The sequence below is a fragment of the Phycodurus eques genome, chromosome 17 (genome assembly GCF_024500275.1).
Source record: "Phycodurus eques isolate BA_2022a chromosome 17, UOR_Pequ_1.1, whole genome shotgun sequence".
Lineage (NCBI taxonomy): Eukaryota > Metazoa > Chordata > Actinopteri > Syngnathiformes > Syngnathidae > Phycodurus > Phycodurus eques.
Window position 1 is genome coordinate 17,831,087 of NC_084541.1, and position 21,161 is coordinate 17,852,247.

Genomic DNA, 21,161 nt, shown 5'->3' on the forward strand with positions numbered 1-21,161 from the left:
CAGTACGAGCCAGAAATCCCTGCAGATGCCTCCCTGACCAGTTCGCTTCTTGTCTTGATCCTTCTGCTGCTGTGGAAGCTCTTATGAATAATGATCATGGCTTATACTGTGAGATGTGACGACAAAAAATGTCTTGAAAAGCCCACTAGAACAATGGTTCTCAACTGGCGAACCCTGGGCTCAGCATTTTCCTGTTGTTGCAAAGTCACGACCCACTTTTTATAAAGGTTATGAACAATAAAGCATTTTTTTTTGGTTTAAAAATAACCCTTGAAAACATGTACAGTACGTTACATTTTTACAAATGATTTTGACAAACCGCCAAAAGCATATTGCTAGCCATGTTCCCCGCTAGGCAGAGGCTGAGCTGCAATGTATTTGTTTATGGCTTAAACTAGTAACTAGAGCACACGTGAGTATCAGTTCCTGTCGCTTATCTAATATGTTCCATTTGGGGAAAACAAATCTCAATACGAATACGACCAATGTCGTTTTTTATATATTTTTTTACTAGCTGTCCGCAATGGGCCCACGACCCACACCAGTTGAGAATCACTGTAATAGAACATCTGAACTTCATTCCAGATTGATCAGAGATACTTTAAACGGTTGCGGGTGTGTGCTGACAGCCATTTAACATGAGTTTAAATGTGATTGTTTAATTGTAAACACAGCCTCACGGCCAGTTGTAGAAGGGTGTGTATACTTGTGCCACCACATGACCTCGGTTGTTTAGTTTACGTCCCCTAGAAAATGCTTCCTTTTCCCCACCAATTGAGTTGTACAAGTTATAGTGGAAAAAGTTTGCAAATGATTTATCTTGATCTCATTTTTTTCATATCACAAAAACGTAGCATTTGAACAAGGCGTGTGCGGACTTTAAATATTTATTGTATGTTAAGAGCCAAAGGTGTCAATTTAAAGCTCAATTTTCGTGCTTTCTCCCCACCACGCTCAGGAGTTTCCCCCTGTGGGGAAAAAAAAAGCTAAATAAAACTCACGCATGATGGCGGTGGCGCATCAAAACAATCGCTCATTTGATTTTCTGACCTTCTGCAACAATGGGGCACTTTTTCCTGCAATCTCACATTTAAAACGGTGAATGGCCTCGTTAATAGAGCGGCATACTGTCATGGCATAATGTCATACAGCGCGGTAATGAGAACAAAACTGCCTCTGGAGCCGATCTAGTGAATTAACACGTTCCTGCCTAGGGTCCAGATATCATAAAAGCTAGCCGTCATAAGTTAACCATTAATTGTGTCCTCATGCGCCATTTGTAACAACATAAAGACTTCACAGCATTCTTCAATTTTAAGTTTGGAAGTGGGCGAGCGGTGTGTCAGCGCGTTTATTACAATATTGAGAGTCTCACAGCATTGCATTAGCCCGAGTTAGCTGTGAGTTAGCATTTGTTATCAACGTTACAGCGACTGCCGGTCGTTTATTAGCGACTCTTAGCCACATGTGAGTAGTTTTGGTGGCAGCTAAGCTTTTGCGAGCATGTTAGCATATTTGTTAGCATAGTACGGTGTTGGAAGCACTCAAGTTTCTCTTTAGCTCTGGGTTAGCTAGCATATTAGGGACGGGTAGTATGAAAATAAATGAACCTCTGTTAATAGTACAATTAAAAACAATCTTTCAATATTGCGGCTTTTGCAATATTTTACTGAGCAGCCAGCAGTGACAAGACTCAAGCCTTTTTTGGCGCACATCAAGTTCAATTTCCTGTTCTATGTGTTGACCATCTGTGTTGGCATCACTCAAAAAAAAAAAGAAAAAAAGAGAGCACAAAATATGCATTCATTTACTGGTAAAAATGTGTAACAATTGAAAAGTGTATACATGAAATAATACATTTCTTACTCACAACCCTCTGTGCGCTCTGCGTGCATTTCATGTGGTTGTTTTTTTTCCACATCTTGCTGAAGTTTGGCCTCATTTGTGTTCTATTATCTCAAGCAGGAAGAGCAGGAAAAGGTTGAGTTGCCTGGCAACGGCGCTGCCAACTTCTTTCTTTCTTCCTTTTTTTTTTTTTCTTCCCAAGGGTTTCTCAGAGGAAAGAATCTGCTGCGGGGATAGCAGCACGTTGCTAACATCTGTGCAGGGGTGGGAAGTAACCAAGAATAAATACTTTGTGACTGTATTTCAGAAGATTTTTCAGGTTTCTGTGCTGTACTTGAGTATTTTTTGACAACTTTTTACTTCCTACATTTAAAAACAGACATCTGTATTTTCCACTCCCTACTTTGTCTTTTTCACTTGCCATTTGCTAATTTAGCGTTTTTTGATATTTGGTTCACAATGAAAGGAAAGTTTTAGCAACACTTTGTTTTAATAGCATGTCCAGTGATTATTCTTATTATTATTATTCCCCCCTTTATTAGTACGGGCACTATACGATATAATAAAAGAGGGACACTATTTTTTTATTATATTTGATTATACCATTTAAACTGTTGTTTGTTGTATATATTTGACAGTACAAATTTATATTTAATTTTGTTCTTAAGTACATTTCAGAGTCTATACTTTTTTTTTTTTTTACATTTTCACTAATGGAGTTGAATAAGTACTCTTTTTTTAAACACAACAATCTGTACTTCTACTTAGGTACAGAGTGTGCGTACTTTTGCCAACTCTGGATCTGTGATATTTTACTGACTGAATACAAACTTGACAAAAACACTTTAGAGCCCCCCCCCCCCCTCCTATCAGTGCAACAACATTGCGCGCCGCTACGTAATTGACAAGATTTGGAAAGCAAGGCAGCTGTTCTAAAAATAGTCTCCAAGAAATAGAAGAAAATAAACACAAGCGCTCAGTCCATCGTTCTTGTTCTAATCTTTAGGATAGCAGATATTATGCAATATTACTGCAAATACCACTCTGTACTTAATGTATGTCAAGCCAAAGTAGGGTTTAAAACGAAATAAAAATGATTTGAATGAAGAGCAAAATGTCAAGAAACAAAGCAGACTGGGAATTACTAATACTATTATTATTATTTAGTATTTTCCATTTGTTGCGATGAAAGTCAGCAAAGGCCCAAGTATTGATTGTCTCTAAAAAAAAATATTTTGAGCGATGGTGTGGGAAAGTGCATCACTTTCACACAGGGCCATGTAGGTTTGGATTTAAAAACTGCATTTTGTGTTTATTTGTGTTGTCTTAGACAAATATTTAAATTTGTTTAATGATGGGAAACATTTATGTGTGACAAAAATGCAAACAAATACAATCAAAATCAGGAAGGGCGGGGGGGGGGGGGTCGCCATACCCATGTTCTGCTGTAGTATCTGTGACTTTTGAGTGTGTATGGCTTTAAGAGGCGGGGCCTGGCCTGGTTAGTGACGCAGGTGTCAGCGAATGAGAGTGCAGAGTTGGTTGGCTGTTAACTCGCTAACCCGTCATGTATGTTTTTGGTGCTGATGGGGAAAAGCGAGGCGTCCAACCTCTTTTGTCTGCCCTCAAATGATTTGCCTGTAATCTGGATCGTATTTGAATCAAACACAAGATCATTTCTTCTCCACTCGTTGCAAATGTAGTGACAGAAAAACCCAGACGAATTGATTGCCGCACTTCTACAAATAGATATGACTCACGGTCCAGTTAAGATAATGCAGGTGCCCCTCCTCCCCACTGCTGCTCGTTTGGTCTTTGCCCAGCACTTTTGCTCCCGGACAAAAGCCCTCCCCTGCCACCTCTGCCTGACGGGAAGGGCTGACGTCACGTTCGAACAATGTCTGCCGGCCGCTGGTCCTTCCTGGCCGACATCGGGCATCACATCGGCGCAGCATGGCGGACGCTCGCACACTTCCTTTTAACCAAGATTATTTAGTTTTTTTGTAGTGGGCATCCGAACATTGCATAGTTTAATACCTATATTGGCAATTCCATGGTTGTGTACACTTGGTTTAGTGTAGAAACAATCAGCATTGCCTTCATATTTTGCATTGATAACAACATAATTCATAGTATCATCTGCCTGAACTATAACATTCAATTCCCAAGGTCGTTGTCACTCGGTTTAGTATGGTCAATCGTCTGCTGAAACTTTAACTTTCAAAATCTGAGGTGGTTGTTACGTGGGAAGTAGTGATGATTAGCTCTGATCTTGATGCTGTTGTTGGGTACTCGCTTTGCATTGCCTTCATATTTTCCATTTAAATGTTGGTTAGTCAAGGTTATTGTGACTTGGTTCATTAATACAAAGTAACAACGATCATCTCCATTCTTGACACTGTTGTGAGTCCTTGCTTCACATTACCTTTTATATTTTGTGATTTTGTTTTTGTAGGCTTATTGCCACTTGTGGTTATTCATGCAAAGTAATGATGATTAACCCCTAACCCAACAACCTTCAGTCTCAACTAGTCTGCTGGCTACAGACGCAAAACCGCCAATTAGAGTGTCCAGCTAAGCTAATCTGTCCGAAGATAAAGTCCATCTCGCTCCACTCTCAGACACTTGTGCACCTCCTCCGCGTCTTTCCCAGCCATCTCCTGCATTCGGGAGTCTCGAGCGGAGCCAAAAAAGCTTCTTCCTGTCTCTCGCTTTCCGGGAATGTGCCCCTCCAAGCCCCCCGCCATCTCCCCTGTGACGTGGTGGCTATTGTTGAAAAGCCCAAGGCCCCCATTGTCACTACAGTCCAAACAAAGCCCCCTCCTGCTTCATAAGTAGGAGAGGCCAAGCTTTGCTATTCATGCACAAACTTTTAAGTCCTTATGCCCGAGTCATTATTTTCAATGTTTTTTATTAATTTAATTTTAGAGCTAGAATTGCATGATCTGTTTAACTGTAGGCAATTTTGGCAGAGGTCGTGAGCCCATGTCTCCACGCTGGCTGTCACATTGGATTTATTTTTCTCCACAATTGAGCACGACACAGTTCTGTCTTTGCATGTTTTCAGCAATTATTATCTTCAAACATGTAGAACGTAGGCGGCACGGTGGACAACTGGTTCGAGCGTCAGCCTCACAGTTTTGAGGACCGGGCGATTGGCTGGCAACCAGTTCAGGGTGTGCCCCGCCTCCTGCCCGATGATAGCTGGGATTGGCTCCAGCGCGCCCGCGACCCTAGTGAGGAGAAGCGGCTCAGAAAATAGATGGATGGATGTAGAATGTATATTGTTTTCCTTTAACGTGTTGCTATTTTAAAACCATAGCTCAGGTTTTCACGTTTCTTACATCTCTAACTCATGTAGTATAAATACACAGACAAAACCCGAATCTGAAACACAGCATCGACATTTAGCGCTGTTTATTGTTTGAATATTCAAATGTAATCGGATGCACCAATACTCCAGCAATATTTCTGAAGGAGAGTGTATGTCACTGTAACATTTTTTTTTGTAATTTTTTTTTATGGTTGTGTCTCCTCAGGACCCCAAGCATTCTCAACAAGGATCCTCCAGAGAGGAAGCCAAAGAACGACAAATGCGTCTCGCTCAGACACGAGTTTGACCCCACTGGTGAGAAACTCCCTTTGAGTCATTCCTAGTTTTATGGTTCAGAGTGAGACAATAAAAAAAAAAAGTTGTGAAGGTGATTCAACTCGCTCGCCCCGCAGTCTTGAGGCCAAACCGTGAGCCGCTCGGCTCACTCGTTTGAAGTCGGAGAACGGCGCTTTGGGGGCCAAGTGTGAATCACAGGGCCTTGGCGACATTGGAAAGGGTGGGGGGGGGGGGGAAATGCACTTATTCTGTCTGATTTTTTATTTTGATTTTTTTATGTTGCTAGCAGTGTTGAGAGAGTAGAGGAAGAGTTGATAAACATCACGTGACTGATTGGAAACAGATGAACTAAATCTTCTGACTGTGCATTTTTCCATTATTATGTTTGTTAAAGTAACATACGGAATGCCCAGGAGCTTAATACAGAACCTTGTGCAATGCCATTTTTGTTTCCCCCCCAAATTCCAAATTGTGCTACTTTAAGGACATTTGATGTTCGACTGTATATTTTGAACTTTATTACATATAGTCGATGTTGATAAAAAAAAAAAGAAAGGGAACAAACAGCTTTTCAAAAGTCATTTCTGTTCTGGACCCTTGATCCTTCACTTCCTGTGTGAACAATCTTTCCCACCAATGCGGCAAAAGCTTGTGAAATATGAGCACGTTTATCAAACCCCAAACGTTTAGTGGTGCTCGGGATAATTCCACATGTGCTCCACTAGCAGCTTGCCTCATTATCATGATTATAATTAGGATGAGTACCATGCAGTGAGTGTGTCTGATGTGCGTGTGTGTTGTGTGTGTGTGTGTGTTTTAATGACAGGCCTTGTCCAGCGGTGCGTGATAATCCAGAGAGATGAAAATGGTTTTGGGCTGACAGTGAGTGGAGACAACCCAGTGTTTGTGCAGCTGGTCAAGGAAGGTGAGGATCTCTCGCTTTTGCTCTCTCTCTCTCTCTCTCTCACACACACACACACACACACACACACACACGCACAGCTACGACCACAAACACATAGACACACTCAAACACACACACATCGATCTACACACTTGTGCAGAAAAAGACTGTTGTGTGTTTAACGCTTGATAGATGGAGCTGCAATGCGGGCAGGCGTCCAGACTGGAGATAGAATCATTAAGGTGATTTATTTACAATACAATGACATTCAACATATTTGAACCCCATCCACTTATTCAACCATATTCTGCTCGGGTCCTCCGTCTGTATGTGTTGTGTTTTAGGTTAACGGGACCTTAGTAACACATTCAAACCACACGGAAGTTGTAAAGCTGATCAAATGTAAGTACGCGTGTGTTGTTTTACGCGATAATTCGAGTATTAAAGTCATAAATATATGTGTATTTGCCGCACTTAGCCGGGTCCTACGTAGCGCTCACAGTGTTGGGCAGACCTCCGGGTCTCCCTCAGATCCACCTGGAGGAGCACGAGGAAGACACGGTGGCTGAGGAAGAAGGCAACGGCCAACAATCGGCGGAGAACTCGCCAGGCGAGGATCGACGAGGCCGCGCCTCCTGCAGCCCGGAGGTGCTCCCCCACTCCTCCTTCCTTGACGGGGTACTTTTTTGTTTTTGTTTTTTGCTTTGTCTTGCCAGCAAAAATTCACTATTTGGCAGCAGCAAACCTCATATTGTGAACTAACCTTTTTTTTTTTTAAAGTCTGCTAGCTAGATTTTAACACACAATGAGAAACGCCATAGAAACTAACAAAACTACTTGTTTTGAGTTATGAATGTGGTCAAATAAACAAATAAACTTTTTTTTTTTTTTTTTGCACCCAGCATGGATCCACGGTCTCCAGGAACACCAAAGCTGAGGAAGGGGACGGAAGCGCGTCCTCACCGGGGGACGCCGTTAGCGACGGGCTGGGCAGCAACAGCACCTCGGTGGGCTCATTAGCGTGGATTTGTTTTGTTTATCGGCCCGCTACGGGAAGCCATTTGCGCATTTATTCAGTATCCAAGCTTAAGGCTCATGTACTATTATGCTGTTTGTCGTCAATATTAAGACAAATCAGAGCACTAGTAAAATGACTGTCTTATTATTAAAAATAATTTCCACTACTCGTACCACTTTTGGCTTACTGGCATGTAAAGTAGCACTAGTAAACTAGTTTGCTCCACTGGTAACACTACTAAGCCCGACTAGTAGGCATGTGTCATACACTAGTAGCTTCCTTATCGAGGATAGTGAATAAATGCTCCAATGGCTTTATGAAAAGCCATTTAAAAGTACTTATTCGATATCCTTGATGTCCGGCTTAAGTTCCATGTATTAGTCCACTCCTTGTTGCCACTAGTTAGACGCTTCAGCGCACTAGTGGAAAGACTAGGGCACACTAATAGAATCACTGTCTTACTAGTAACAATTTGTCCACTACTGCCTTCCACTACTGTGACATTTCTGCACACTGCATTCATTGACATCTGCATGGTGCTAGTAGTACTAGTGAAGTGTGAGATATTAACTAGTAGAATTTTATAATTTTACTAGTAGTACCAGTAGCACACAGTCGCCAACTAGTGCACACTTTTGCCTCGCTAGCAACATGCAGTTGTCCCACAACCGAGGACAAAGCGCGTACTAGTACATGGACCTAAGACAATTCAGCACACTAGTCTTACTAGTAGTGTTTTTTCCCACTACTGCATGACATTTCTGCACACTAGTAGGATAGCTTTGATGTACTAGTAGTACAACTACATGTTACTAACGAGGCAAAACTGTGCCCTAGTTGACATTTGCGCACTACAAGTAGAACCAGTTGAAGTGCTACATGTTAACAAGTATATTTTTATAATGTCACTAATAGTAGCACGTATTTGTATTTCTGTTGTGGCATACCTAAAGATGTACAAATATCTGCTGACTACTAGTATCTCATCAGATCAAAACAGGAAGTGTATGCACCCGCTGCTCTTTCGTAACAATGTTCTCATCGCGACCGTCTTTAAATAGCCGGCGAACGCTCCCGCTTTGAAAAATCCCCGGAATTCCCCTTCTAGACTAAACAATCAATTTAGCTTAATTGTTGTGCCGTGTCCCGTCTGTGTTTGGATTAGCTGAGCGGCCGCCGCCGCCTCCTCCCTCAGACTGCGGCGACCGCGCCCGGCATGCCACCGACGCCCGATGACGCCTCTGACGCTCTTAACACCTGCGTGCACACGTGTATTTAAGTTATAAAATCATTGGACAGTGGTACCTTGACCTACAAGTGCTGCTGTGGGCCACAACACTCGTCCAGACACTCACAGGTGGATTAACCGGCCAACCCGACTCCAGCTCCTGATGTCACTCACTAGGCCGCGCCCATTAAAGGCGCACATCAAACATACAAATATTACAGTACATACAGTAATTACGCGTCATAAAGCAATTATTTCTTTACATTGTTATTTTTGCTTGTCTAACTTTGACTGTACATAACTCAGGACACTGGCACCCAGTGCATTGTGGGTAGCCCACCGTACCTCCTCAACCCACAGATAATCGGCGCAGAAGATGACTACTTTGACTCGCAGCAGGAGCAGGTACTCTGAGAAGTGTTTTTACATGATTTCACTTTTGTGGTACACACAATACACGTGTGGTTATTTGTTTCAGATTAACGGGCAGTGCAGCTGCTTCCAGAGCATCGACTTGGTCAAGTGTCGGCCCGCGCACCTCGCCGTTTTCCTCCATCATGTTGTCTCGCAGTTTGACCCCGCTCCCCTGGTATTGACGCAGTGACGGACACTTTTGAGGAAAGGCCCAGTTGATGCCATGCTACTTTTTGTTTATGTATTCTTAGCTGTGTTTCCTGTACGCCGACATCCACAAGCAAACCAGCGCCAAAGAAAGCCGGCGATTCTTCATGGAATTTCACTCCCTCTTTGTTGATCGCACAGCGGTACGTGCATTCTATTTATTTTTATTTTAAGTTTATTTCATTTTTTAAAATGGTAATAGCCCATCTTATTTTATTTGTAATTTATTTTATTTGACCCTTGCATCTTATTTTATTTTATATTGTATTCTTAATTTTAAATTTATAAATTGTATTTTTAAAATGTGCTTAATTTGTATTTATATTTTATTAGCTTTATTTTTGTTGTCGTTAAATATTTAAGCTTTAAATATTTTTTTGTATTTTTATTTTTGGGTTTATTTTATCATGTTACGCTTTTATTATATTATTGTTGTGTTATTTAAATTGTATTTTTAAACTGTATAAATAAAAGAAATATATAATTCTTTTGTTTTGTTCTTTGGAATTATGCTTTTATTTTTTTATATACATATTTTAAATATTATTATTATTATTGAAATGATCTTTCTGTATGTGCTTGCTTTCTAGAATCTTAAGGTCCCGGTGCCAGATGCAGTCGCAGCTGAGCTCGGTAAAAAAAAAAAAAAAAATGGCGCCACTGTTTTGCAGGTGTATCTAATGAACTGTCCAGTGTGTATAATGTATAAGAAGTGAATACAAGTGTGTGTGTGTGTGTGTGTGTGTTGTGCACAGAGAAGCGCAGACTGGAGTTAATCCCAGAAGACGTGTGCAAACAGTGCACGCAAACCCTACAGGACTCGTTGATGCCGGACTTGCACAAGAACCTGGACGACTTCAGGTCGGTGTCGCGCCGCGTCGTAAGAAGACGTCGCCGCTTTAGCTGCGCGCGTGCGTGCTGATGTGATGTGTGCGTTGCGTGCGGCCGCAGACAGAAGCGCAGCATGGGGCTGACGCTGGCCGAGGACGAGCTCTCCAGGCTGGACGCGGACGTGGGGAAAGAGCCGCTGTGCTGGGAGAGGGAATGCTCGTGTGCCGAGCACATTCTCTCCAAGATTGAGGACATCCTGTGAGACGCGCACGCACGCACGCACGCACGGGCACACACACACACCAACCACAATTACCACCAGAAAAAATATATGCATAATCTTTTTAACTTTCTGGTTAACTAAAGATTGTGCCTTTTTTAAACTTTTGCTTTTGTGGGAAACTGCCAAGGCTAAAGCAAATGTGTGAAGTGAATTCATTTGTTCCTGAGTCACACTATCACCAAAGTATTTTTGAAATACTTTTTATTTAAAAAAATTACTGAATGAAAATATGTAAAAATAAATGTATATTATTGTAACAATATTAATTAAAAAAAGAATCATTTTATAATTATAATAATAACAAACAATGTTGACTAAATTAAATTAATAAATAAAACGATTTGTAAAATATTTTATTCATGATGTTTTTTTTTAAATTTATGCAAATATTTAAAAATAACTATTGATTCAAATATTTTACAATCGTAATATTCATAATAGTCATCTTTTGATACAATGTTAAAGTACTTTTAAGATTACTAAAACCATGATAAAATATTGCAGAAAATGTTAGAATTTTTTTTATATTTATGAAAGTAATTTAGAATCGATTTTTATTTTTTTACAAACACTAAATTACTGCATAGTTATCAAATTTGAATGCTATCTAGATTAAATTATTTTAGAAATGAATGTATTTAAAATATGAAATATTTGTTAATTGAGGCAAATATTTTAAACTCATTTATATTTGTAATCATCATCTTTAGATAAAATTATGTTTTTTTAAAGTTTTCATATTCTGATGATAATGATGTTCACGCCGAGTTGCCTCTTGCAGATTAACGTCTCAGCCCACCGAGGAGGAAAAATGGTACGACGTTTCCCACACTCGTGTATTCGTGTATGGATGGATGTGTGTCTCTTTGCGAATGAGTGTGTGCGTTTTGTGCGTTTGTCGCAGCCAAACGATGCAGTACGTCATCCTCACCTACATGAAGCACCTCGGTGTGAAAGTCAAGGAGCCTCGCGGCCTGGAACAGAAACGAGCGCGTATCAACTTCCTGCCCAAGATTAAGGCGCGCGCACGATCCTCCGTGACCTCCTACGCACTACACAGGTGTCACCCAAAGTGTGTGATTATTAAAAAAAAATTTTTGTCTTTTATGAGCAGAAAAGCATCAAGCCCGACAAGGAAGGCGAGGAGAAGGCGAAAAAGCCTCGTTTCCCCAACATACTCGTCCCGCAACGTCGTCTGAGCAGAGTGGATTCCACTTCAGGTGAGGAGCGAAAATCGGGCAGCATTGGATCCTTTCAGGGTGGGTTTTTGTTTGTCAAGTTGTTTGTCCATTTTTTTGGCTTATCGAACACAAGTTAGTTAAATTTGGAACTAGCGTATGTTTTTAACAGTACTTGAGCTCTAAGCACGTGCCTAAATGACGTTTCATGTGAAATAGCAAACTGAGCTGTCGGGGGCAGCAATGCACAATACAAACGGCTATTATTATTATTATTTTAGTTATTTTTATTATTTTTGTTGACTTTTAAATACATAGGCATTTTTTATCTTAACTGTATTTTTTTTTAGTTTTACTTGTGTCATATATTCTATGATTTTTTTGTCGTTATATTATTCACAGTTAAAAATAATTACTGTGTATTATATAATTTGTAAACTATGACGTTATGTGTGATCCTTTTCAGTAAACGTATATTCATAGTTCATTCATTCATATTTTGGTGAATGTGCTGTGTATGTATACAATACTTTTAAAGGGTATTGATCAACATTACACAACAATTCCACATTTGGGGGAAATTGTTACACATTATTCCAAATATTTTAAAATGTTTTTTATAGGAAATATTAACACGAGTATTTGTGATAACATGTTTTGTATTGTAATGTGTGTTGGCAGCGGGCAAGGCCGTGGAGGTGAACAAGCAGCGTTCCCCAAAGCTCCTCCCGCAGGCGGCTTTCGGCATCCCCGATCCGCCTGATTCGTCCCCCTCAAACTCCGGAAGGATCCGCGGAAATCACCTCAGCGAGGGTTCCGACGTTTTGAGCGCCTCGTCCACGCACAGCTCGCCCACCGCGTTGGCCTCGGACACCAGCGGGCAAGACTCGGACACCAGTAAGGAACATCGAGAGACGTTCTGGATCCTCGACGATGACGACCCCCCCCCCCCCCCCCCCCCGCCCCCCCTCATTTTCCGACTCTCCCCCCCCCAGATGTCTCTCCGTTCTGCATCCAGCCCCGACTGAGCGAAGCTTTGGCGTGCGGCGACAACCAAGATGGCGTCTACAGCCCCACCAGTACGCAGTTTGACTTCAGCCCTTCCAACCTGGAGCACTTACAGGAGGAGGGAGACCACGACGCCTTCAGGTAGAAATGCACCAGACGGTGGTGCCTTGAGATACGAGTGACCCGACTTCTTCCGAGATACATCGTTTTTGCTTTGACTTGCGAGCAAAACAATTTCTATACGAGCGCTGTATGGTGGCAGCGAACTCAACTCCGTCTCAAGTTTACCTTAATGCTAATATGTATCCTAATGTATCCTAATTCCTAATGTATCCTAATTCCCATTGGGCTGTTTATGGTGTTTCACATTATAAATTAGCATCAAACTAGCAGGCTTGTTGGTGCTGAAATACACAATAATTGAAATAAATAATGAATTTACATGTTTTAATTGGCCAAAACTGGGTATTGATCCAATTACTCTGCAATACGTCGTTTCATTCATGTTTGAATTGGTAAGTATATGAAGTTTTAAGAGTTATTCATGACTCTGCTAGCCTAATGCTAACATGTATTGCCAAACACCAGACAGGCCAATGGAAATGACCACCGACGTTATGGTAATTCGAAACCTTCAAACGATTTAATTGCATTTTTGTGTGAATGATTGTAGTCATAATAGCGTTGTCGTGTTCGTAGGATGGAGGTGCAGTGCGCGGCGAGCGCGGCGGACGTCCCGAGCGAGGACGAGCAGGCGTGCGAGGCGGCGGGCGAGGACGACCCGCTCAACTGGCAGAGCCTGGTGAGCCGCGATGTACTGTCCACACTCACGCCGCAGGAGATCAAGAGACAGGAAGTCATCAACGGTGAGGCGTCGATGTATTGGCTCGCGTATTGCCGTTTGAAGCTGCATCGTGACACGGAACGATATGATATGCCGCTGTATTGACGTGAGTCTGAATTTAAATTTCCTCCTGAAGAGTTGTTCTACACGGAGCGGGCCCACTTGCGCATGCTGAAGGTTTTGGACGGCGTGTTCTACCAGCGGCTCAGCAGGGACGCCATTTTACCTCCGGACGACATTAAGAGCATCTTCACCAACCTGGAGGACATCATTCAGCTGCACGGTGACTCTCAACACACCCCAGACTCTTTGTTGGGGACGGCTGGACAAACCTTTGTCTGTAGTTGTAGTTGCAATGTAAAATACTTTTGTTTTCATGCTTATTTTGAATTGTAGTATTTAGAATTCATTTGATCGATAATTAAGAAAATGTTATTTTACGAAAATATTTTATAATTTACAGTAAATACATTTTTTTTAAAATGAGAAAATTGAATACAAATCAAAATGTATGCATTTATTCACATTTTGGGGGGAAACAAATGCTAAATGAATGCAACAATTAACAGAATCTTCTAAAAATAAAATAATTTGTGCTCATTTTAATGTTTTATTATTTATAACTAACTTCATTATAACACACAAGGTACATGTACTGTGTGTTCAAAAGTGAAACCTCTGTGGGTCTTTCCCCAGTTTCCTTCACGGAGCAAATGGCGGCGATCAGGAAGAGGAGCGAGACGTCTGTCATCGGTCATATCGGAGAGGATCTCTTGGCCTGGGTAAATGAGAGCTAACGTACAGTAGCGTGTAGACGTCCAAAAATAGATACGAAAAATCGGGCAAGTATGAAATGAAAAATGACACGCTACATTGAGGTATAAAATGTCTATATCGTAGGAGACAATGATACGATGCATCCCGATATTTATAGTTGATGCCGTATCGTGACAGAAAATGTTACGTCGCAATTCATTGAGTGTGCGTGTAAATTGCAGTTCAGCGGTGAGGAAGAGGAGAAGATAAGACGTGCGGTGGCAACGTTTTGCAGCAACCAGCCGTCTGCGTTGGAGCTCATCAAGAGCAAGAAGAAGAAGGACCAGAGATTCACCTTGTTCATGCAGGTCAGAGACGCCTCCGCAAACAGCACGTGATGACTTTTCAACGCGTCGCGTGTGAAAGTGTTGGCTTTTTTGGTTTGTTTTTGTCCAGGCGGCCGAGAGCAACCGCCTGTGTCGTCGTCTGCAGTTGAAGGACATCATTCCCGTGGAAATGCAGCGAGCCACCAAGTACCCGCTTCTCTTGGAGAAGATTGCCAAGTACACAGGTAGTCTTTTGGAACGGTATAGTATTGACGGTATAGTCTGATTTTAGGGTAGTCTTTTCACATGTGCGACTTTTGGAGAATTTATGGTAATCAACATGCGCAACTATGAAGCAAATTTGCAGTCATTTTATTTTCACCTGTACAACTTTTAAGGGGATAGATATATATGCACAATTTGAGATGTCATTTTCACTTGTGCAATTTTGGGGGCATTTACAGTAGTCTAACTTGTAACAGTTGCCACTTTTGGAGGATTTTAAACCATACAAATTTTAACACACACCTATTCCAACTTTTTGGGGGGGATTCATCACACTCATATTTCCTTGTGCGACTTTTGGGAATTTCTGCAGAGGACGACGATGAAGCGGACAAGGTGAAAAAAGCCGGGGAATGCTGCAAGCAAATCCTCAACCACGTCAACCAGGCGGTCAAAGAGGCTGAGAACAAGCAGGTAGGAAGTACACACTTTTATCTTTTACTGCCAAATATTAAGTTATGCGTCATCATGCACACTCTTCCAACAACAACAACAGAGGCTGCTGGACTATCAGAGAAGGTTGGACATCTCGTCGCTAAAACCCAACGAGAACCCGCTGATCCTGGAGCTGCGCGTAGGAAAAGCGCTCGGAAATAACACGCTGTCAAAGTTTGTATTTCTATGACTGATAAAATGGTGATCATCCTCTAGAATCTGGACCTGACCAAGAGGAAGATGGTCCACGAGGGACCGCTCTCGTGGAAAGTCAACAAAGACAAGAGAATTGGTACGGGGGAGATTTAGTCGTACAGACACCTGGATAGAATTCATTTCTTTCCTGACAAGTCTCGAAAAGTGAAGTGCACATCATTGTAAAAAGAAAAAAAAAAAAAAAAAAAAATCATCTAAATTAATAAAAGAAAAAAATCGGACTAAACAAGTCATTGTTAAACTAAAACATAATTGTAGACACAAATTCATTTTAAAAAACAAAATTACTGCAAACTTGTAAAAAAAAAAAAAAAAAAAAAGTGTTAAAAACTGCTTTCATTATAAAAACAAAAATAAAATTACAACCTTTCTATTATGATTAGAAAAATCCTAAAAAGGCATAATATATAATTAAAATTGAATTATAAAAAATTTCAATATAATTTTTAAAATAATCCTAAAAACAAAAGAAACATTAAAAAAAAGCTTTCATGTAAAACAAAAAAATACACTAAAATCTTCCAATGTAATAAAAAAAAGTCCTACAAATACACAAATTCTTGAATGTTTTTTCAATCAAATTATTCAATTATTTGTTACAGTCCTAAATTTATCTCACTCACTCACTTGTTAGTTATATTTCTGAATATGCTTACTTTATTATATTATTTTATTTCTTAATATGCTTAACATCTTATTTATTTTTTGTATTGGAAAAAACAAATCTGAATTTGGGCGGCACGGTGGCCGACTGGTTAGAGCGTCAGCCTCACAGTTCTGAGGACCCGGGTTCAATCCCCGGCCCCGCCTGTGCGGAGTTTGCATGTTCTCCCCGTGCCCGCGTGGGTTTTCTCCGGGCACCCCGGTTTCCTCCCACATCCCAAAAACATGCATGAATTGGAGACTCTAAATTGCCCGTAGGCGTGACTGTGAGCGCGAATGGTTGTTTGTTTGCATGTGCCCTGCGATTGGCTGGCAACCAGTTCAGGGTGTGCCCCGCCTCCTGCCCGATGACAGCTGGGATAGGCTCCAGCACGCCCGCGACCCTAGTGAGGTGAAGCGGCTCACAAAATGGATGGATGGATGGAAATCTGAATTTGCTAAGCTGAGAGAAACATGTCTACTTTGCCTATAGAGGCCACAAGATGGCGGCAAAGCTCTATGAGTCAGGGCTATGTCCCCCTCACTGGTTCCTTGACACCAAAATGGCGCCAAAGCAAATGTTTTTAATTAGACACGGCTTTGGCCTGAGCACATAAACAGCGACTAGAAAAAGTGAAGCGTTGTGAATATTTTCTGGATGCACTCACATCGCTTCACTTTGAGACTTTTGGAATTTGAAGGGAAAAAAGTTCCTTTTTGTGTGCGCAGATCTATACACGCTGCTGCTGGAGGATATCCTGGTGCTGCTGCAGAAGCAGGACGAGCGTCTGCTGCTCAAGTTCCACAGCAAGAACGTGGCGACAAGCGCCGCCGACTCCAAGCTCAGCTTCAGCCCCGTCATCAGACTCGGCACCGTGCTCGTCCGACCCGTCGCCACCAGTAATCGCCCAACATATTTATTTACCCGCCTATTAGGCACATTTTTCTTTTTGGGAACCAATGTGCTCGCTGATTCTATTGCTGAGCCTCAAGCGAAGGTGGCGTCTTTGTGTTGAATAGCCGAACTACCAAATAGTCGTTTATGTAACATGGGTTCATGAGTGTGTACATGCTAGATGCACGGTATTGCCGCTATATGATCCTCTCGCTTTTAAGCGGTTAAGATGTATTGGTGTCCGCTCTCTGTGTCTTCAGACAAAAAGTCCTTCTTCGTGCTCTCCATGTCGGAAAACGGCGCGCAGATCTACGAGCTGACGGCTCAGAGCGTGTCCGACCAGAGGACGTAAGTTCTGCCCGCCGCGTTGCCGTAACGACCGCCTCGTCCCGCTTCATTCCCCTTTCGTTCCCCACAGGTGGCAGTGTCTGATCACACAATGCGCCGACGCGATCAAGGCCAATTCTCACAGCAGCGACACGCCTACGACGCCAACCCAGTGAGTAGGACAACACTTTCAGTCTTTCTCTTTCTTTTTTTTAAAGGTTAGTGGGGCTTTTTTGTGTGTATTTAGAATGAGTCTGTATGTTTCATTTTTTATGTTCAAATTGCTCAAGTTTTTCTCCCCGCCAGAGGTGAGCAGGACGCTATTGAGATCATAAACTGTGAGATGGACAAGCCCAGCAAAGACGGCAACGACACTTCAGGTAGCTGACTGAATTTACATTACATTACATGACTTTCCTACAATCCATTGGACGTTCTTTTTAAATCACGACAGCACAGACCTCCGCCGAGGCTTAAACGCCTGAATGATCGAGCGTCATAGCTAATCGTTGCAGGGCATTCAAATAAAACACGAACCCTTCTTTTCAGAATCATCTGACATTCCGGCTGCCCCCACAACAAACCCGTTTAACGGCAGCAAGTCGGAGGACGAGGAGGAGGCCGACGAGGAAGCGGAGGAGGAGCGGGAGGAGGGCGCGGCATCTGTAGCAGAAAGACAGCAAGGAGAGGAAGAGGAGCGAGAGGTGGATGAGGAAGAGCTGGAGGCCTTCCTGGACGCTCAGCTGGAGGAGGACGAGGACGAGGAGGCAGAGGCGTCGTCCTCGTCTTTGGGCTCGCCGTCCTCGTCCTCCAAAGCCGAAGAAGCTCTCAGGACGCGTAAGTTGACAACGTTTGCACCAGAAACGCAACTTTAGGACCGTCACTCACGAGTAACTTTCATGAACTCGTGCTTTTGATGGGAAGTAACGTTCACGAACACGATCAATTTGTGATTGCTGCTAATGTTCTTGTTGTTGTTTTGCTATCATTTTTTGAGTGGATGCAAGATTAAAAGAACTCCCGAGAAATGTGTGTTTTGGATGTGAAGTGTTGTGCAAGGCGGCTCCAAATGTGTTTTTGAGTGTTGTGGCTCTCTTTGTTGTGCTAGTGGTGATGCTGAAGCAGCTCCTCTTCAACCACATGATGAAGGACGACTCAGAAGACGACGAGAAGAAAAAGAAGACCCCCCCGTGTCAGCCCACTTCCTCGCCCGACGAGGGACCTTCCGCCGTTTGCGTTGATGGCGGCTCGTGCCAAAGCTTCCGAAAAGGCGACACCCTCACCGAAGCCAACGGTAAGGCTTTGGTCGATCATTTTCTTCAGGACTTTAACACATTCCAAAGTCAGCAGTTGCTAAATGCAACCGTGAAAATTTGTCTGTTTGGCGAAAATTTCATATTCAAGAAAACTACTCCATGGTGTTTTGGATTAGGTAAACTGTAAATCTGGGGTTTAAATGTGAAGTAACATTCATGAAATTATGTTTATCTGACTGCTTTGTTTTTTGAAGTGGAATTAGACAAAAGTACTAATTGGTGGTTTTTTTTAAGTGAAGTAACATTCAGGAAAACTACTAGTTTATATTTTTGAAGTGGGTAATGTTGATTTTTTTTCAATGTAAAGTGGCATTGAAAAACGACAAATATGTTGATTTAAACGCAAAGTAACGTTCGGGAGCACTACAAATTTGATTTGGACGTAATGTAACGTTGAAGAGAAGTACTAGTTTGACAAAACAAATCTAAGATGTGTCGAGCCAAGAAGCCGTAGCTGGAAAAGGAAGGTACGGTAGCTATTTTTGCTTTGGACAACTTTTAAGCTTGAATGTGCTTGTTTTTGTTGCACGTTGCGTGTACCGCAGACGCTCTCAATCCGGGCGGAGGTTGCGAGGTGGGCGAGGCGGAGGACGGCGACGGCACGGACGCGATGGACATGAGTAAGCTCCTGTCGTCGGAGAACGGCGGCCGACCCAACCTCAGCAGACGCCTCATGACGCACCTGCGCCTCCTGCAGGCTGACCTGCAGTACCTCAAGGTATATGATTAGGTACCGTTGGATTTAGACACCACCACCACCAAATTGTTTTTGTCCACGTGTACGATGAACTGTTTGGGACTTCAAGAACACAAAAAAATTAGTTTTGGGCGAAGAAAGTAAAATTTGTGATTTGGACATGAGGAGAACATGACAAATTAGTGATTTTTATGGAATTTAGGCTAGAAAAAACATTACAAAAAATGTGTTTTGGACACTTAAGAGGTCCATCTCAAGTCCCTTAAATGCAATGTTCCTCGCTCTTCAAAACATTGAGGAAGTTGTTGTGACGGCGGCATATTAAGGAGCGTCTCAAGTGTCGTAAATGCCCATCGAGGAGTGAAGAGTGAGCATCGAGGAGCCTCCAGGAGCTAGCTTAAATCGAGGGACGTCTGATATAGCCCCGTGGTAGTCCGTCAGCTCCTCGATGCTGACGTTGGAAAATGAGCGTGCACCAGCTGGATCGCGAACACAGCAGAACTTCAAATTAAAGAGTTAATCTACAGTTTTCATCATTCATGGATTATTTTGAATAGACATATTTTGCTGTGTGTCTCTTGTATTTATGGCAGTATTGGATGTGAAGTAGCATTAAAGAACACTACAAACTTTTATTTTGGATGTTAACGAACGCTGCAAATGTTGCGTCGTCCTTCCAGGAAGTGGAGCTGAAGTACAAAGAGCTGCACGGGACGCCGACTGACACGCCAACAGACTCTGACAACGGTGCGTTTCACTTGACATCATTTGAGACATTTTTCATCTTTTAACACTTTTTGAACGCTTTTCAGACGGGCTTCATTGAAGACACCCTTGCTGTTTTTCTACCACTTTTTGGGTCCTGAATGCAATATTTTTTTCCTCTCTCACTGCTGTCAAGCCACTGAACACTGAAGTCACGTGATATTATTCATTATGGACAATACCACTGCAGTTCTTTATATTTTTATTTTTTACACTGGACACTCGCCAAGTACAAAACCTCGTGTATGCGACTCCATGCTAAATGCTTCTCTAGCTTTGGGTACATTATTATTATTAAAAATAAAACATTCACAGGCTGTAAGACTGCATGTGACAATTTGTAGCTTTTTTCACCCTTTAAAGAAATTTTGATTATATTAAAAAAAAAAAAAAAAATTATGTAAACCTTTAAACGAAATTGTTGTTAAAAGTCTTGTAAATTAACTTAAGATGAGAATGTTTCTATCAGGTATTCATGTTGTAACACGCAAAAAGAAGCTAATGTACTCACGCAGTATTAATCATCTTTTAGTTGTTGTTTTTTAACAATGTTGTATTTATTTTTCTGTGTGCAATGTACATCGTCTCCTGTTAAATAAAAAGACAAGGATATCGTTTTTGTGTCTGATTCCTAAGTATTGAACATTTAAAGAGTAATAATAATAAAAAAAAAAAAACATGGTTCGGGAAAAAAAAATCTGATTCCCCTCCAAGATTAGTTAGAATTATATGAGAAAAAAAAAGTCCTTTTGTTTTTTGTGGGAAATGACTCGGGGGGGAAAAAGTTGAAATATTACACGAAAATCTTTTCATTTTAGAGAAAGAAAAACCATGAATAAAGTCAATATAATACATTAATTTATTAGTTTTGTTTTTTGTTTTTTAGAAAAAGTAATTTGAAGAATAGTAATATCAGATATTTTGGGGGGAAATTCCAAGAATGTATGAATGACTTGACTATGAATGATTTTACAAGGTGAGAAATGACAAGGCTAAAATGGTAATATAAGATTTTCAAAGAAAAAGTTGTATTTCAAACTAACTCAACTTTATTTCTAAACAAACTGCTCTGTACTTTGTGGTGACGGCCTTGTAACTCCTACAGTTCTTTAGAGAGCACCATTAAACAAA

General features: G+C 41.6%; 1 protein-coding gene across 4 annotated transcripts in view; it reads left to right on the forward strand.

Annotated features, from left to right (window-relative positions):
• LOC133416468 (rho guanine nucleotide exchange factor 12-like) overlaps positions 1–20,642 on the forward strand; it is a 27,933-nt gene extending 7,291 nt beyond the window's left edge. For 2 of the 4 annotated variants that reach the window (XM_061703396.1, XM_061703395.1), the window contains 34 exons: positions 5,385–5,473; positions 6,282–6,380; positions 6,552–6,601; positions 6,704–6,761; positions 6,838–7,037; positions 7,262–7,366; positions 8,912–9,010; positions 9,084–9,194; positions 9,271–9,369; positions 9,817–9,859; positions 9,982–10,087; positions 10,178–10,315; positions 11,122–11,154; positions 11,245–11,359; positions 11,455–11,560; positions 12,200–12,415; positions 12,514–12,667; positions 13,226–13,392; positions 13,507–13,653; positions 14,067–14,152; positions 14,369–14,494; positions 14,583–14,697; positions 15,051–15,151; positions 15,234–15,311; positions 15,389–15,464; positions 16,760–16,930; positions 17,186–17,273; positions 17,344–17,424; positions 17,559–17,632; positions 17,802–18,089; positions 18,361–18,546; positions 19,114–19,286; positions 19,946–20,012; positions 20,078–20,642. In XM_061703396.1, the coding sequence (XP_061559380.1) occupies positions 5,385–5,473; positions 6,282–6,380; positions 6,552–6,601; positions 6,704–6,761; positions 6,838–7,037; positions 7,262–7,366; positions 8,912–9,010; positions 9,084–9,194; positions 9,271–9,369; positions 9,817–9,859; positions 9,982–10,087; positions 10,178–10,315; positions 11,122–11,154; positions 11,245–11,359; positions 11,455–11,560; positions 12,200–12,415; positions 12,514–12,667; positions 13,226–13,392; positions 13,507–13,653; positions 14,067–14,152; positions 14,369–14,494; positions 14,583–14,697; positions 15,051–15,151; positions 15,234–15,311; positions 15,389–15,464; positions 16,760–16,930; positions 17,186–17,273; positions 17,344–17,424; positions 17,559–17,632; positions 17,802–18,089; positions 18,361–18,546; positions 19,114–19,286; positions 19,946–20,012; positions 20,078–20,091 (3,859 nt within the window). In that variant the 3' untranslated portion in view covers positions 20,092–20,642. Of the gene's footprint in view, positions 1–5,384; positions 5,474–6,281; positions 6,381–6,551; positions 6,602–6,703; positions 6,762–6,837; positions 7,038–7,261; positions 7,367–8,911; positions 9,011–9,083; positions 9,195–9,270; positions 9,370–9,816; positions 9,860–9,981; positions 10,088–10,177; positions 10,316–11,121; positions 11,155–11,244; positions 11,360–11,454; positions 11,561–12,199; positions 12,416–12,513; positions 12,668–13,225; positions 13,393–13,506; positions 13,654–14,066; positions 14,153–14,368; positions 14,495–14,582; positions 14,698–15,050; positions 15,152–15,233; positions 15,312–15,388; positions 15,465–16,759; positions 16,931–17,185; positions 17,274–17,343; positions 17,425–17,558; positions 17,633–17,801; positions 18,090–18,360; positions 18,547–19,113; positions 19,287–19,945; positions 20,013–20,077 lie in introns of those variants that run through there. The other 2 variants (XM_061703397.1, XM_061703398.1) reach the window with 2 other exon arrangements.
• Positions 20,643–21,161: the final 519 nt, after the last annotated feature.